Source organism: Cenococcum geophilum (genome assembly GCF_001692895.1).
Source record: "Cenococcum geophilum 1.58 unplaced genomic scaffold K441scaffold_3, whole genome shotgun sequence".
Lineage (NCBI taxonomy): Eukaryota > Fungi > Ascomycota > Dothideomycetes > Gloniales > Gloniaceae > Cenococcum > Cenococcum geophilum.
In genome coordinates, this window is record NW_027137561.1 from 4253617 (window position 1) to 4269570 (window position 15954).

At 43.8% G+C, this 15954-nt stretch overlaps 5 protein-coding genes across 5 annotated transcripts; 2 read left to right on the top strand and 3 right to left on the bottom strand.

Moving 5' to 3' along the window:
• Positions 1-5200: 5200 nt before the first annotated feature.
• On the bottom strand, positions 5201-5428 carry K441DRAFT_462720 (transposable element Tcb1 transposase; the record flags this gene model as incomplete). The annotated part of the gene is made up of 1 exon (XM_067641789.1): positions 5201-5428. A coding segment is annotated over one exon (228 nt), but the record flags the coding sequence as incomplete, so codon positions are not given.
• Positions 5429-5656: 228 nt separating this feature from the next.
• On the bottom strand, positions 5657-5998 carry K441DRAFT_725531 (uncharacterized protein; the record flags this gene model as incomplete). The annotated part of the gene is made up of 1 exon (XM_067654127.1): positions 5657-5998. One exon carries the CDS (start codon positions 5996-5998, stop codon positions 5657-5659), a length of 342 nt encoding a protein of 113 aa, XP_067509474.1.
• A 1053-nt stretch (positions 5999-7051) lies between these two features.
• Positions 7052-7207, top strand: K441DRAFT_537410 (uncharacterized protein; the record flags this gene model as incomplete). The annotated part of the gene is made up of 1 exon (XM_067642480.1): positions 7052-7207. A coding segment is annotated over one exon (156 nt), but the record flags the coding sequence as incomplete, so codon positions are not given.
• A 1832-nt stretch (positions 7208-9039) lies between these two features.
• K441DRAFT_602071 (uncharacterized protein) lies at positions 9040-13529 on the bottom strand. Its single transcript, XM_067645252.1, has 2 exons — positions 9624-13529; positions 9040-9565 (listed from the first exon to the last, which is right to left on the bottom strand). Exons 1-2 carry the CDS (start codon positions 13426-13428, stop codon positions 9159-9161), a joined length of 4212 nt encoding a protein of 1403 aa, XP_067509476.1. The 5' UTR covers positions 13429-13529; the 3' UTR covers positions 9040-9158.
• Positions 13530-15136: 1607 nt separating this feature from the next.
• K441DRAFT_164904 (uncharacterized protein) lies at positions 15137-15592 on the top strand. Its single transcript, XM_067640279.1, has one exon. The coding sequence runs from the start codon at positions 15276-15278 to the stop codon at positions 15555-15557; it is 282 nt and encodes a 93-aa protein (XP_067509477.1). The 5' UTR covers positions 15137-15275; the 3' UTR covers positions 15558-15592.
• The last annotated feature ends 362 nt before the right edge of the window (positions 15593-15954 follow it).

Consider the following 15954-nt stretch of genomic DNA (forward strand, 5'->3'; position numbering starts at 1 on the left):
TAACTTTAAGGATAAAAGCTTATGGGAATCATACCAAGAAGACTTTAATAACTTTACGGTGTAGACATTTAAGGACGCCGATAGGTCTAAACTTAAGGGACTTAAACAACTACTTCAACGTAATGGAGTATGGGTTTATGATAAGAAGAGCAAGTTAGTACCATAAGCACTATATAACGTCGCCCACAAAGATAACCGTACGGAATGGTCAGATGCAGAAATTAAGCTATTTATCAATAATGAAGGACCTTTTAATTCGTACGTCATTAATCGTCGCCTTAAATCACGTCCATTAACTCCCTTAATGTCGTCTACTACTCCAGCTTTAGCTGCCTTAAATGACCTTCCTACGGATAAGTTCCCCTCGCCTACGAACGTCACGGCTCCCCCTATAAACGTCACAGCTCCTTCTACAAAAGTTATAGCCGCCATTAACTACGGTAGAGACTTAGTAACCCTGGTAAAGATATACACAGAGGAAAGCAAATACAGCAGAGAGGATGACAACTTTAACCGCAAGCTTATAATTTTTAATGACCTTTATAACAGAGTTAGTATACCATAAGAGGCAAAGATTAAAGGCTTTCCGACAATGCTATATAGTATTACTCTTAACTTCTACTATAAGAATAAGGCAACCTATACCACCTTTAATAATATCTGTAACGCTATACGCAACCACTTTAAAGGACTAGAATACAAGCGCGGAGTTCTAATAAAGTAGAACGCTATAACCCTTAAGACGGTAATAATAAAAAACGAAGGCAAGTCTATAGGGGACTGCTTATAGCTACTGCTTAACGACCTCCGTCATTTATAGCATGGTCTCGACGCTAACCTCTATAATAACGATTTCCTATATAATAAGCTCATCGTCGCTTATTAAGACGTTATTGCTTATTAGGTAGCTTACTTAAACCCGCCTACTATACTTACTAGCCTTATAAACAGCCTATAATTATTAATCATTACTTATAAGAAGATTAATGGTACTATAGAACAACCTACTAATATATTCTTACAGCCTATAGAATAGCCTACGGACGTATTCTTTACTAACCGTCGCTACTACTAACCGACGTCTCGACTAAGTTCATTAAATAATTATTATAGCAATAACGCTAGGACGTGCTTCGTGTGTAAGAAAGGAGACTGTTAGTTAACTAGGTATACTAAAGAAGAACATAATAAAGTAAGAGAAGGATTTAAGAGACGTGTCTACCAGTACCTTGTGGATAATAATATTAACGACTTTAATAAGGACATAGTTCCAACTACCACTAGCGGCAATTTCTTCTATAACGACTATAGTGTTAAGCACTTTATAACTTTAAATAGGCCAATACTAATTAAAACCGCTAAGAATATAGTCACGTTTATAAATAACAATGCCTTTATTTATAGCCTTACTGGTAATATAGAACCTAGTAGTACGGAACCTAGTATAGCAAGACGCAATGATAAGGGCAAAAACGCCACCTATTTCTGCAATGATGATAACAACGTTAATATAGAGAACCTTACTGTTAATATCGACTTCCTTAACTATTATTTCGATAATAACGGATAGGACTTAGCCCTTCCACCTATTTTACCCTATAGTCTACAACAGCTCTACAACTCTTATACCTTCCAAAGCCGCCACACCTTCGGTTCTAACTTCAACTGCGCTCTATCACAGGATACTCCTATAACACCTTCCGCAATATTTACGATATCCGCAATATCCGCAACGATATCCGCAACGTCTACAATATCCGTAATATTCGCAATACTTAAACATCCGCAATTACTGCCCCGAGCACCTGTTAACCTATATACTTCTCCTTTATACTTTCTTACCTTCTTTTTCTTTTTATAAATATCGCCAGTGTCTGTACAAGTAGAGGTTGTAAATATTTGGCGTGGAGCGTATACGGTAGGGGCCGTATAGTGTAGCGTAGGTCACCTAACTACCTACGGCCCGATAGATAGCCTGACCTTAACTACCCCTTTCTTTCTCTTTTAGTAGACAGACAAGACACGAATGAATTAAAGAACCTGTTACCTTATATTGCAATTATAGTACCCCCCAGGTGATACCGATAAGAGTTTTAACGCGTTATATTACCTCTTAAACAGCAATAAGTATCTAGTGTTGTGGGGTTTCTTCCTCCTCTTTTATAAGATTATCTTTAATTTGTCCAAGTGTTTCCTTTAATTTTTGCTATTACTGGTTAAGCTAGTAGTTGTCCTTTTCGCGTTATTACCCGCCTAGTTTGTAGGTTGGCTCCCTCGCGTTGTAACTTTCGTCGCTCTAGCGGGAAGCTTGCGATCCCCCGTCGTCCCCCATGCTTTGCAGATGGGGGCGCTGTGGTTTTATAGGGTTTCTTAGTGCGGGGAATAGGATTCCGATGTCGGGTTGCTTTATTAGGTGGTTTTAGGCTAGTTTCACTGCTATTTGCTATAATTATATAAGTAGATTAGTAATTAGGAGTATTACTTATAAATAGTAAATAATAAACGTTTAGTAGAAGTTTGCCGTGCCTAAGAAAACCTATACTTCTCTAAATATTATAGGGTAGGGCTATTCCCTAATAGTATCTACCTAACTTTTCTCTATTAATACTCCGTTAATGCTAATAATAAAGCCTAAAAAAATTAATGCTAGTAGTATAAAATATATACTTTTTTAGGTTTATATAGAGCTTATATTCCTATAGTTTTTCTAGTACTATTTGTATATAGTGCGTATATACTTTATAGTTATTAGAGTAAACTATAATATTATTAAGGTAAACTATATATATTGTATCTAATAGGCCTAATAATGCCTTACTAATATAGGCCTAAAATATCACTAGTGCGTTAGTAAGCCTAAATAGTATTACTAGGTACTTAAAGTAGCCGTACTATATTTAAAACGCCGTTTTCTATTATCGCCGGCTTTAATCCGGATTTAATAGTATATATCTTTTAGATCTAATTTTATAAATATCTTTATACCTAATAGTCTGTTAATAAGCTCCCCTATTAAGGGTAATAGGTAGCAATTCTTTATAGTAATCTTATTTAGCGCCTAATAGTTAATATAGAGGTAAAGGGTTTTATCCTTCTTAGGTATAAATATAATTAGTACCCCTACTAGGCTTATAGAGGGCTAAATCCATTCTCTTTAAAGATTATCTACTATATATTAATATAGTATCGCCAGCTTATTTTCTAATAGGTTATATAGTAGTCTAAAAGGAGGTTATTTATCCCCTATATTTATCTCGTACTTAACTAATATAGGGTTAAATAAGGTTTATATAGCCTCTTTACTAGAAATATCCTCTAAGTTTATATATTCCTATAGAATCTCTAGTTCCTTAACTGCGTATAGCTAGATATCTAAAAATAAATATCCTATGTTTCTGTTCTTAGTATTAAGAGTAGTATATATAGTATATGCCTACCCTTCTTCTTGTATATAGTTTAAGAAAGTCTTTTAATCTTTAACTATAATGCGTAGTTAAGACTTTTAATATTAATATAAGGCTAAAGGCTAATTAATATCTGGGTTAACTTAGTAAATCTATAGGTATCCCAAAATAAGGTTATACCCCTTAATTTCTACGGCACAAAAGCGTATCTCCTATATATTTTATAGACTATCGCGGTCCTAGCTAGCCATAGAAAAAGCTTATTCCCTATAGCATAGAATCTAGTAGCCTTTAATACTTTAAATAGTGCGCACCTATAAGCCGCTAAGGTCCAAATCTAATTCTTTTACTAGTAATTAAGAAATAAACCCTATGGTCGCGCTGCTGTCTATAAGGTAGTCTTATATTACCTATTTATTATTAACTTAAATAAAGACAGGAATAACTATACGGTAGCTTACTCCCTCCTTCTCTTACTAGCCTAGTATAAGGGAGTAAAGATTTACTAGGCTTTCTCTTTTCCTAATTAATCTAACTCTTATTTCTTTTATTAGTAGAAGCGCTTTATATAGCCCTTTTTACCACAGTTATAATAAACGCGTAACTCTTAGTTCTATTTATTTAGATTAGGGTTTTACCTATTATTATTCTAGGGCTAACTAGCGTTACTTTAAGGCTTTAAAGCCTACTCGCGTTATTCTTTTATAGAGTAGTTAGGTTAGAATCTACCCCTATTATTAAAGCTAGGTCTAGTTCTACGCTCTTTATTATTAGTGTCTTATTCCTTTTACTTACCTAAATAGTCTCTTTTAATATTCTTAATCCGAGTAGCTTTAAAGATAAGCTTTTCTTAAAAGGTAGGAATTTTGCCCTTCTCCTATATAGCCTATTAAATCTTAGGTTATAACTTAGTAAGTAACTAGTAAAGTTATATAGTATTATCCTATAGGTTTAAGTAGGGTATATTATCTTCTAGTTTTTCTAAGTAGTTTATAAACTAGACTACACTCTAGCCTTCTTACTATTTAGTATTATAGTATTACTAGTTATAATCCATCCCTTAATTAGTAGGGTTTTAGACCTAATTAACTAACTAGGACTTAAGTTCGCTAAATTTAAGGGGTATAGTAAGTTTCTTCTTATAGCGTGTCTATAAACTCTTAACGGTGCTATATAGAAAGGTAAAAGCAATTAGTGTCTAATTATATTTATTAGAGTAACGTTTTAGATCTAGCTAAAACTTAGTTTTATATTAATAGATAAAATAATTATAGTTCTAGAGACTATTATTATAGTACTTATTAGGTTCCTTTATACGGAATTTAGGGTTTTCTAATATTATAGCGTAGTATAGCGTTACCCCTTTAAGTCCGCTTCGTGTCTGGAGTGTCTATACTTCCCCTAATTATCCTTATAATTTTTCTTAGTAGTCTTAATATACTTATCTTAATTGTATCTCTAACTCCTTTATTTTTTATAGGGTCTCGCGTAGCGACCGCTCTAATAACTCCCTAGCGGTAATTATTCTTAAGGGTCTTATAAGGTTAGACGGACTAGCTGTGACTTCTTTATAGGAAAAGGGAATGCGCTCCTCTAGGAAGACTTTTTAAGCCTCTTATAGTAGGGGCGTCGTTTTAGGAGGTAAGGAGGTATAGCCCGTCATCGTTAATTAATAGCCGTACAATCAGGTGGGATAAGTGTTCGTCACGTCATATTTAACCTATATAACTCCTAATACCAATAACTCTACTAATTCTTAACACTAACTAGCCTAAATAGGCTCAAAATGAAGCTATTTAGTACTTGGTTGCCCCCCCCTTGTTTTTTAAGCACGCCTCCCATCTACGCGGTACAGAATCACACAATTTTAAGAGGAAGTTTCCGTCAATTTGAGGCCACACTTCTCTTAAGGCCTGTCTCATATCCGTCGCGTTTTTCACCTTATGCCTCCGCTTAGAGATTATATCCTTGATATATTTCCAGAGGTTCTCAATAGGATTAAGATCAGGTAATTGCGGAGGCCAATTTATCCTCTTAACCTTCTTATTAGCCAAATATTTGGTAATTATTTTGGCAGTATGCCACGGAGTATTATCCTCTTGCATTATTACCTTATCTCCATATTTCCTTTTTATCCTTTTATAAAACGGAATAAACAACCTTTAGAGTACCCACTTGTACCATTTAGCTGTCATATTCTCCCCCTCTGGAAGCATATAAAACGGCCCTATCTCATCTCCATAAAAACAACTCTATACACCTATAGTAGTCCGTCCACTTTTAAAGGTAGGTCTTAGGTTCTTATCTACGTACTCCTCTTCCCTACTAGGGGCTCTAGTAACCCAAAAGGTCTGCAAATCCTCTCCCACCTTAAAGGTAACCTTATTACTCCAACAGACCCTCCTATTATTCCGTTTTATAGCTTTCTCAGCCCAGCAGTAGATCCTCCGCTTCTTCTTATGTAAGGGAGTTAAGAAGGGCTTCTTGCATGGTCGACGCTTTGCTTTTCCAGAGGATTTAAGGATAATTGCGGCCGTGTGGTGGTGGAGTTGCTTGCCAGATTTAGAAGGTGTAGCTAGGGCTTTCAAGGTCATCCTTATATCTTAATATGCGGTTCTTACAAGAGCCCTAGCCCCCCGTTTAGTAATTTTCTTAGGACAACCGCTTCTTAGCTTATTTTTAAAGCTAAGGTTAGGGCTAATAGACTAACGGGTGATAAATAAGGAGCAGGTAGTACGGGGTATCTTAGTTTTGCGCTAAATCTTAGTTAGATTGTATCCTTCCTTATATAGAGTCCAGATTCTGGATTTCTAAGCTTTAGTAAGCTCCTTACGGGGCTTCTTTGGTGCAACTCCTATGGTTAAAAGTTTGGTAGGATAATAATAAAGAATGATTTAATAATTAATTTTTTATTGTAGGATGGTGGGGTAAAATATAGCAAGGATTATAAGCGAATATGACGAACACTTATCCCACCTGATTGTACATTCCCTCCGTAAAGGATTAAGAGTAATTAAAATTATAAGAGGCCAGTCTAACTAAAATATATAATTATCTAATTAATAGTATAGAATAAGAGTTATAGGTAAATAAAAGATAAGTTAAGGTAGAATAATCTTTATAAATAAAGAATAAATTCTTTCTAACCTCTTCTATTTAGAGACTAATTACTAGCTCTTCTTTAGAGGAGAACTAGCTCCCTATATAATCCTTCTAAGACGCTAATAAAACCCTTTACCCCTTATCTGTCTAACTATATCTCCTAGGACGTAGATAGAATATAGATAGGATATAGATAAAACCTCCTACTGTCTTATCTAATATGTACCTTTTAGGGGATTCCGTTATAGAATAGTAGGAAAAGGTTAAAGAATTGGACTGTTTAATAATCAGGATTATAAAAGTTGGTCTCTATTATAGAGATAATTACCGCCAATAACTCTTACCTACCTCCGTTCTTAATTTAGAAGGGATAGTAATACTAGGAGACTTAGTATTAAATTATTAAGCATAATAAGCACCTTTATAGATATACCTATGCGACCTTAACTAATAGTTAGACGGACGATTTGTTAGGCCTACACTATATTAAACACTATAATAAATATATAAGACAACTTATAGAGGACGCTAAGGGCAATATTTAAAGCTACCGTATACTTTTAATAGATAATTATTTAAGCTATCTTACCTGGCAGTTTATCTACTATATACTATTACGCAAGATCGTCCTAGTGGCTCTCCCACCTTATTTAACGTATAAGCTTCAGCTACTAAATATAGGCTGTTTTGGACCCCTTTAACACTACTACGGCGTAGAAGTAGATAACTTCTATTAATATAGCTATATAGGGGTAAACAAAGAGTATTTTATAAAGCTCTACCCAACAGCGCGCGTTGTTAGCGACTCAGTCAATCGAGACATAAGCACGGCAAAAGGGTCGCGCAAGCCTGTACGATTGGATTGTCTATAAACGAGAATCTAAAGCTAAAGAAAAGGAAAGGAAAGGATAAGCAGCAACGCGAGGAGTTATATACAATCCCCTAGTCACGTGAGAATCACGTGAGCCCTGCGTCTACCATAACGTCTACCATAGCTGCCGCTTTCTGCCAGTGCCGTAACATTACCCCTCCCTCCGCAAAAGCCTGCCCTCAGGCTTTGTATGTCCGTATTATGCCCGTGGGGCGTTCTTATCTTTATGTTCTTCCGGTAGCTTATCATCTTTATCATGCTAGCATTCCATCCATTTGTCTAGGTACCTTAGCGGTTTATGGGGACTGCCAATAAAGTTCCATGCAGGGTACCAGGTAGGATCTGGGTCATAGCCTTTCCAACTAACGCGGTACTTTAGCGTTTTCCTTACTAGCTTACAGGCCAGTATCTCTTCAATTTCCCATTCGTCGTCGCCATTGACTTAAATCGGCAGGGGGGGTTCGTTCTTTTGTCCAGGTAATGGGTCGTTCGCAGCCTTCCGTAGCTTATCCGGCAAGAAAATAGGGTGAACCTTAATCGAATCTGGGAGTTCTACTCTGTACGAGTTGCCTATTTTCTTAAGGACCTTATACGGTCCTGCCATCTGATAATCGAGCTTACGACTAGGCCGTTCCGTCTTCCAGTTCTTTGTTGTAACCCAGACCATATCACCTACGGTAAAGTCAGGCTCGCGCCTATGCTTGTTTGCCTGCTGTTTCATTAATTTTTGGGCCTTTTCTAGATTCGTACGGGCTACCGTCCAGGCTTCCTCTAAGCGCTTGGCGTACTGCTGGGCTTCCTCATGAGACAGTTTCTCGCGTACGGTCNGTGGTCCTTCTGGCCTATCCCAGTCAAAGCTTGTTCGGGGTAGATACCCCATTTCTAGTTGGATAGGTGCAAATCCCGTAGAGTCGTGGGGTAGGGTCGCCTGGGCGTAGTCCATTAGAGGTAGCAGTTCGCCCCAGTTATCTTGGAAGTAGTTAACGAAGGGCCGTAAAATTATAACAGCACCGCGTACCTTTGTTCCCGGAACACCATCATCAGCCAACCAGGCCCTCGCGCAGCATGCGCAGCAGCCCACCAGGAGAGAGGAAGAGAGGGACAGCAAACAGACAGACAGACAGGCACCCAAACCCCAACCCCTTATTCTCAAAAAACACCTGCCGGCCCTTCTCCCCCGCCAGCCCAACAACCGGGTGCTTCTCGATGAAAAAGTCAAAGTTCCCCGACGGGGTAATTTTCTTGACTCGCCTGGTTGAGGTGGCTGCTTGATCAGGCTGCTGTTGTTTTTTACGGCTGGGGTTTTATGATGCCTGACTCGGGAGAGGCTTTTTTGAGACACGATTTGGTTGAACGTTATATTGAGTCGGCTAAACAAGGTCTATATCATTAGAAGTACAATTAGAAGGCATAGGATAGTTTGTATTGATCAAACCTATACAGCTTATACGCGATGTTCTGATCATAGTGCTTTGTGGACGTTGGCGGGTTAAGGGATAAAGGTGTCTACCTGGGGAGCCATTGATTTAGTTCATGCTCACCTACGTACAATTACACGAGGACGTGAAGTTTATATCTAAGAACCTCATATGTTATTTTTTTGGTAATTAAAACCATGTGCGAGGGCAGTCGATGCACCGAATGATGAATGGACGCCTCAGTAGCGTAATAGATACTAGAAAGTAGATTAAAAACTAGAATTTGATGCTATCGTTTCGGTCATATATAAAGGGTATCTCATGTCTCTTTATCCATGTACAAATTGAGCACACCACCGCAAGTCACCTAGCCATCTGTCCCGTCCTCCCACCTAGGAACTCAAGCCTACTCGGTGAATCCTGCAACCTGCTCCCAAGAACGGGAATATTCTCCTTCTCCGGCTCCCCCTTTCCGGTAAGATCCAAGCTCATGATATCCGGCAGCTCGAAGCCATTCTTCCTCCGGGGAACCTTGCAGTCGAGCTCAAGCTCCGGTTTGGTGGGCGACTGGCCCATGATGATTTGATTCTGCTCTTCTTCTGAACCGGGGAGGTATATTTTTCGCGCGCCAAGCGTGTGTTTGATGTCCTCGAGCAACACTTCCATCGGACAGATGTACGCAAGACGGTTGCGAGCGCACCACGCCAGGACGTGTCCGCAGACGCGACCACGCGAGTTTTCAATAACCCACGCACCAGAGTCGCCGCCGACTGCGGAAAAAAATTAGTAAAAGGGTTTCAGAGATGGTTTGGGGGAGGGTGAGCGTACCTCCAAAGCCGCCCACAACATGCCAGCTCCTGCTAAACGTCTTGCGCCGGTAGATCCGCACGCTGCTCATCGTCATGCCCACGACTCCGCCCTTGAGCCCGCTGGTGCGCCCAAAACAATGCACTCCCAGCCCGCCCAGGCCGTCCACGGACGCGACTTGCGACGGGTACTCGTCTTCCTCGGGCTTGTAGTATCTCCGACAGATAGGTTCGATGAGTTTCGGGCACAGCTCCGGTTCGGTGTTTGGGCAAAACCTTCGCCCGCCTTGGACGAGATTGTAGGGCTGCAGGCGGCCCGGATTCAATTTGAGAAGAGACCAGTCGATTTCGTGAACCACGCCGTTGCGATTCCAGCGCCGGATGCCTGAGCTTGCATGCACATGGCCTAGCGCGTGGGAATCCAGGTGATCCTCGTCACGGTCCTCGGGACTCGGAAAGAAGTCGTCATCGATATCATCAATGGCAGGTTGAGTAATGATAATGTTACCACCATCTCCAGGGGCTATACCATCGATGTCACCGGTTTCTAATTGCCGTTCATCTGAGGCGCGCGAGCGAGAGTCGTGGTCGTCTTCGGTTTCGCTGTCGAATTCTGAGTCGGACATTAGATCTTCGGATTCGTACTCGGGCTCATCGTCGCTCTTCTCTTCGTCATCCGATATCTCGAAATCCCAGGTTGCTTGCTCGGCAATTTCTAAACCGGGCTGCGCTCCCATGCCTGCGAGCCACGCATTCCCATTACCGGTGGCACTGGACCTTGCGGCATCTATGGGGCTTACTGCTTCCTCGCCATACTCGCTATCATCATCTTCACTAGGCGTGTCGAGGAGATGGTGAACGCTCATACCTAGCGGTTCATCATCTACAAGGATAACGCCACCATAGGAGACGGGTGGGAGATGTTCATCTCTAAATGCGCCGATAGAGGCGCCACACAAAGGGCGTTGCTGATGGAAAGGGTTCAAAGCTGGCATGTCTGCGCTATAGGGCTCGTCATTCATCATTGATCGGTGTGGTGGTTTTCTCCTTCGATTTGAGCGAGTCAGCTTGGAGCGCCTGATCTTGCCACGCCGGACTTTAAGGTCAAAGACGGATTGGTCGTAGGCAAATCTGCGCGCGAGTACTGCTTTGACTTTGGCAGTGCTGGTGCAGGTCACGAAAATTGTTGGGCGAGCAGTCGCTTGACCTTCGCCAATGGCGACGAGATCAATGCTGATAGTCTCTTGGGAGTCTTTGAGCGCACGCTCAATCAAGCGTTCGAGGCGGGGAAGCATGGTCGAATGCCAGTCGTTAACTATGCTTGGCGAAAATTTGACCGGCTGGAGACGGAGTTTCGGTCGCGCGGGGGCTTCGATGTCGGTTTGAATTTGGATGTTGGAAGTTCTACAACCGGCTCTTTGCTCGGTGGGTTGCACTTCAGGCTCTGGTGTGGGATAGCCGAGCGTGGCTTGTGGCCAATTTTGAGTGCTTGTCTCGACAAGCGCGCGAACGGAGCGCACTTCTTTCTTTTCGCGCCAGTGCTTTTGGATCACTGTGATCTTAGTTTTGTAGTCTTTGAAAGACTTATTCTCTAGTCGACTGCGCCAGGCACGCTGGATGACACGGGCAGCATGTCCCGCTTTCTCTTTGTACAAAGAGGAGCTCTCATGTTTGTCCTCCGGAGACGGACTAGTTCGGGTTGTAGATGGCACAAGAGTGCCCGATTCCTCAAGAGGACTTCTTCTACCATGCGTCATTTGCCAGTCCATGGGTTCTGTTTCACTTTCTTTGGGGCTGGTCAAATTGTGCAAACTCTGCGAGAGTTGAGCGCGAAGGGACAAAGAATTTTGTGAAGATTTGGACCCAGATCGAGACAATGACGTTAGGTTGGGAGAAGATGATGCTTTCGATGCCGATTTGCTTTTCTCGAGAATCTGAGATCCTTTTTCTGAAGCCCACCGTTTGGCGCTCCTGTATGTGGATGGACTCATGTTCCCTGGTGTTTCCGGTTGAATAGGGTTGATGTTTTTCCGTTTCAGTGGGGCCGAGACACTACCGCTAGATGCTGAACCCATTTCAGTCCATTCAAAGTTTGTCTCGACTTCGTCAAGTAGACAGCAGCGTTGGAGTCGTATCAAGATCCTGTTGTAGACCCGGCTGAAAGGCTGCAAACTCTCATCGCCTAGTGCAATTCGGTCTGCAGCCGAAAAACAGTCGCGCACAACCTGCATATAAGTAGTTCCACATTTTGACGCAAGCCTCCTAATATAGATTTCGTCTAGCCGAAGCTTAAAATCCATCAGAGTGTATTTTGCTTTCCAAAGGTCAGAGAGTGGAGTCCATAGACCAATTTCCAGTAAGATCAAGCCCAAGCTGTAAAGATCAAATTGCGGACCATATTCTTTTGATTTAATACCCGTAAACTTGGGATCTTCTGGGTGTCTGTAAATGTTTGGTGAAGACATTGGGGGAGCTGGCTCAATGTCATATTCGGAGAACAAGTCGAAAGAGCAAATCACCGGTGAACGAAGAGCATAGTCAAGTGCCCTGTTGTTGCTGGACTGATGCGCAGGCCTGTCTTTCCGGAAAACGAGAATATTACTGCTGTTCACATCCTTGTGGACAATGTTGTCTCCGTGAATTTTGCTGAAGGTAAGAGCAAGTGTGTAGGCAAGTCGAAACCGATCTTCTAGCGGAGGAGTAGTGCTGTTTGAGTTGTGTAATGACTTGGACCCCGATTGGAGCACGTTTAGTAACGTAACCGGCCGCAGCTCCTCAATCCGTTTATGCAGGTCCGAGGGCCCTGAATAGACGAAAGATGGAAGTTCAAAGACCAATCCGAACCTGGGCTGGATTAGGTCTTCGAAGTATCCAAGACACTGGAGAGTTCCATGGAATGACTGCTCTGTTGCTAAACGAACGAGAGTCGATAGGAGAGTGTCAAGCCGTTCGAGAGGTAGAGGTACTCCGGTGTCTCTGTAGGTGCAGTCGAAGGTGACATATTCAACTAGAACAGGAATTTCGACTGTTTTGCTTCCATCTGTTTTCCAGGGGTTGGTTGAACTGTGTAATTGACGGAGACGTCCGATCAGTCTCGCGGATGTAGGGACTCCGACGGTCTCATATGGCGGAGGCTCTTCTTCTGGCAAACTCAACGATGAAGGGTCAAGCTTTGGTGGTAGACCTGATTTTATAGATATGTTTAATCCTTGGGGCATAGACGCCGGATTTATTAAGGTGACGTCTGATGCATTGTATTCTGGTGAGAGGAATACATGCCGAGAGGCGGGTTTGGCAGGTTCGGAAACAGTCTTTATACTCCGACTAAGGCTCGGAGCGAGCGAAGGTTGACGATACGGCCCCCTTGGTTTTGACAGTTCGTATAGTATGTCGATAGAATTGGTGAGGTCCCTGGCAAGTTCCTCATATCGTGATCTGTCGGAGGCCGCCCATAGAGCATCGCCTGTTGACCGGACCCCACCCTTTTCCTCGGAAATAGCCTTTCCAGTCCCAGACTGTCCAGAATGCTGCATTTTCTCCGCTTCGTCCAAAATATCCTTAATCATTCCAAGAACACGAGTGACAGTCCCAGTCAGGCCAGCCCGCTCGACAGACTCGTCAATGTCCCCTGAGCCGCCTTTACTGTTATCGCTCCATTCCAAACCCCAAGCAATTAACCGGTCTTTTTGTTCGCGATATTTAAGATGCAGTAAGCTTAGCTCCGGGAAGACCTCTCTAGGTTCCTGCTCGATTACAGCGTCGCAGGTCGTCTTGGTGTCGGTGTAGAGTTTGGTAAGACGACGAGGAAGTCGGCCGAAAGTCTCCATTTCTTCGAAAATAAGAGCGCAATGGAAAGAAAGTTATTGCGCGACAATTAGTAAAAAATCATACAGAAGGTTGAAAACGGGAGCAGGCCTTTGAGTGTAGCCCTGAAGCGTCGCCATGGTGGATATAAGCCGTCGAGAGGTGCAAAGTGCTGCTGCCTGTCCGAGCTCCACACGCCCACACGCCATCGCCGCGTGCCAAAACAAGGGTTGGCGGACGAAACCATCAAGAGGCCTGCTCAGCCTCAACAGCCACACCTTTGTCCAATCGCATTGCAATCGAGAGCCAGGAACAAACCCATCCCGGGGTGTCCACCTTGGGCACAGCTGGAGACCACCCCCATTTGCTGCTCAGCCTCCCGCAAGCCCCCCATCTATCCACGTGTAAGGCAGATGCGGCGCAGTTGAATTTGGCAGATCAGGGAACTATTTGCCCGACTTGCGACTCTCAACATGGCCGTGGTTGCTGAGGATGAATTATTTGGAAGGCTTCAGTCTTCTCTTGGGCACGGCTGCTGCCTCGTCACCCGGGAGCATTGCAACCGCCGTAACATCGGGTGCTCGCGAGGCGACAACAAATAGGAGAACATTTGAAGATCATGCACTGTTAGATCGAGGACCAATGACGGTCGACTCTACACCGCCAAACGGGAGAGGGAACGAGTCAAGGACTGGCCGGGATGCTGCAAACCCCTCTTTCTGCAACCTCCACCACTAACAAGCTGAGCCCCGCTCACTTTACGTACGGTAGTAGGTAAATACTCGCACTACTAAGCCTTTTTTCGGGACAACGGGCGCTGGAGTCTCTGAACAGAATAACAAGCTGTCGGAGGCCCGAGACACCGAGATTGAGAGATGATGCGCGACTTATTTAGTCGTTGCCACCATCACAAACTTTAGCTAGGGCTGTGAAAGCCTTCAAAAAGGACATATTAGGCCCAACGTATAACAGTAAGCAAAGTTATGTGTAGTAATTGTTTTAGCTCCCCATGTGAGTTTTCTTATGCCTTACTAATAAGACATTTCGATCGCCTTCAACAGCTTATTTATTCGTGGCGCCACAACAGCTGAACAAGTCCTACCTTAGCTGCTATGGTTCTCAAATGGATATCTCTGAAAAGATGCACTCCCTATCTCTTGAACGATTACCTTAGTCTCTATTTTGTTTCTCATCATGAACTATTTGCCATATCTGTGGTTATGAGTTTATTCTTTTTCTGCGACTCTCATCAGAATATGTCAGTACTGGAAAGTTAGACCTCGAGCTATTTTGAGCCGCGCTTGAGAGTCGCTGGTAGCTTTGACGGTTGTTAAGTTTAGTTATATGCAATATAGTTAGCTAAGACATGGAAAGGCGCAAGTAGTCACCTATAGGGTAAGCAAGAGGAAAAGGTTTTAATATCTGTCAGATCACTGACAAGAATCCAGGAGCTCGATCGCTCGAGAAAATATCTACAAAGTGGCCCGTGCAGTGCCAAGTGACCACGCCGCTGAGTACCCCTCCCCTGCCAACACTATCTAATTTCCTAGTTTCTCGCAGGAACAATACGCACCAAGTTTCAGATTGCTTCATGTCCTACACATCTACTATGCACAACTATGCTGAACGACACGCAACGCAATGCTAACACAAGGAACCCACCCTGTTTCTCCTAACCATCTACTCATCATATGCTCATCCCAGCACCGCAACCTACTCCACAACCTCCTTTTCGTCCCTCAAAAACATAACCTGCTCCGCCGGCTCAAACGGCTTCTCCCCCTCGACCACCCAAGTCGCCGTATCAAACCCCCTCCACAACCGCCCTATACGGGCTCAGTGGCCTCGTCCAAACGCCCCTAACAGCATCATGCCCTGTCTCGATCCGCACCCCCGCCCCTCACAGTCCGCGCGCATGCCCATCGCATTTTGCGCACCAGGACCCGCCGCTCGCCCCGCCGGGCGCCACGCCGCAGAGTCGCGCCGATCCAGCCCCTGCAGCGAACGGTTAGACGACCACGAACAGCGGCAGGAACTCCCCGGATCAGCGGCTTCAAGCGCTCCGTCTCCAGTGCGCGGGAGCCGTCGCGAGCGCGACGCCGGGAAGTCCAATCCGCGCAAGCAGGCGCCAGGCCCTCGGCTTCGCCCCTAGCACGGCGGATTCCCGGGCGCTCGAATCCGTGTGCGGTGGCGAAGATGCCGAAGCTGAGTTTGCTGTTGGTTTAGTGCCGCACGAGGTGTGAGGCGTGTCGCATCATGGTGTGCAGGCGCGTGGTTCTGTTTGGTCGGGTACACGGCGGTCCAGGGCGGGGAGTGGAAGATGTTGCTGTGGCGGACGATGGCGGAGGCCCAGCGCTCGTGCTCGAGATAGAGCTGGCGGATTTCGTAGCGGGGTCGGAGGGGAGGGATAGGTTTTGGGGGTTTGCAGCAGACATTATGGAGGTACAGGTACGGGTATGGGCGCACTGGGGGGGGGGAGTTGGAAGGGAACTTGCGTGGTTAGGAACTGGGAGAAAGAGCAGAGAATCGAGCCTTTATGGGGAATCGGT

Excerpts from the sequence above, each read along its gene's own strand:
- K441DRAFT_602071 (XM_067645252.1), bottom strand. The coding sequence starts at position 13,428 with ATGGAGACTTTCGGCCGACTTCCTCGTCGTCTTACCAAACTCTACACC. Across the intron at positions 9,566-9,623 it reads TGTTGTGGGCGGCTTTGGAG|TCGGCGGCGACTCTGGTGCG; the intron begins GTACGCTCACCC and ends TTTTTTCCGCAG.
- K441DRAFT_164904 (XM_067640279.1), top strand. The coding sequence starts at position 15,276 with ATGCCCTGTCTCGATCCGCACCCCCGCCCCTCACAGTCCGCGCGCATG.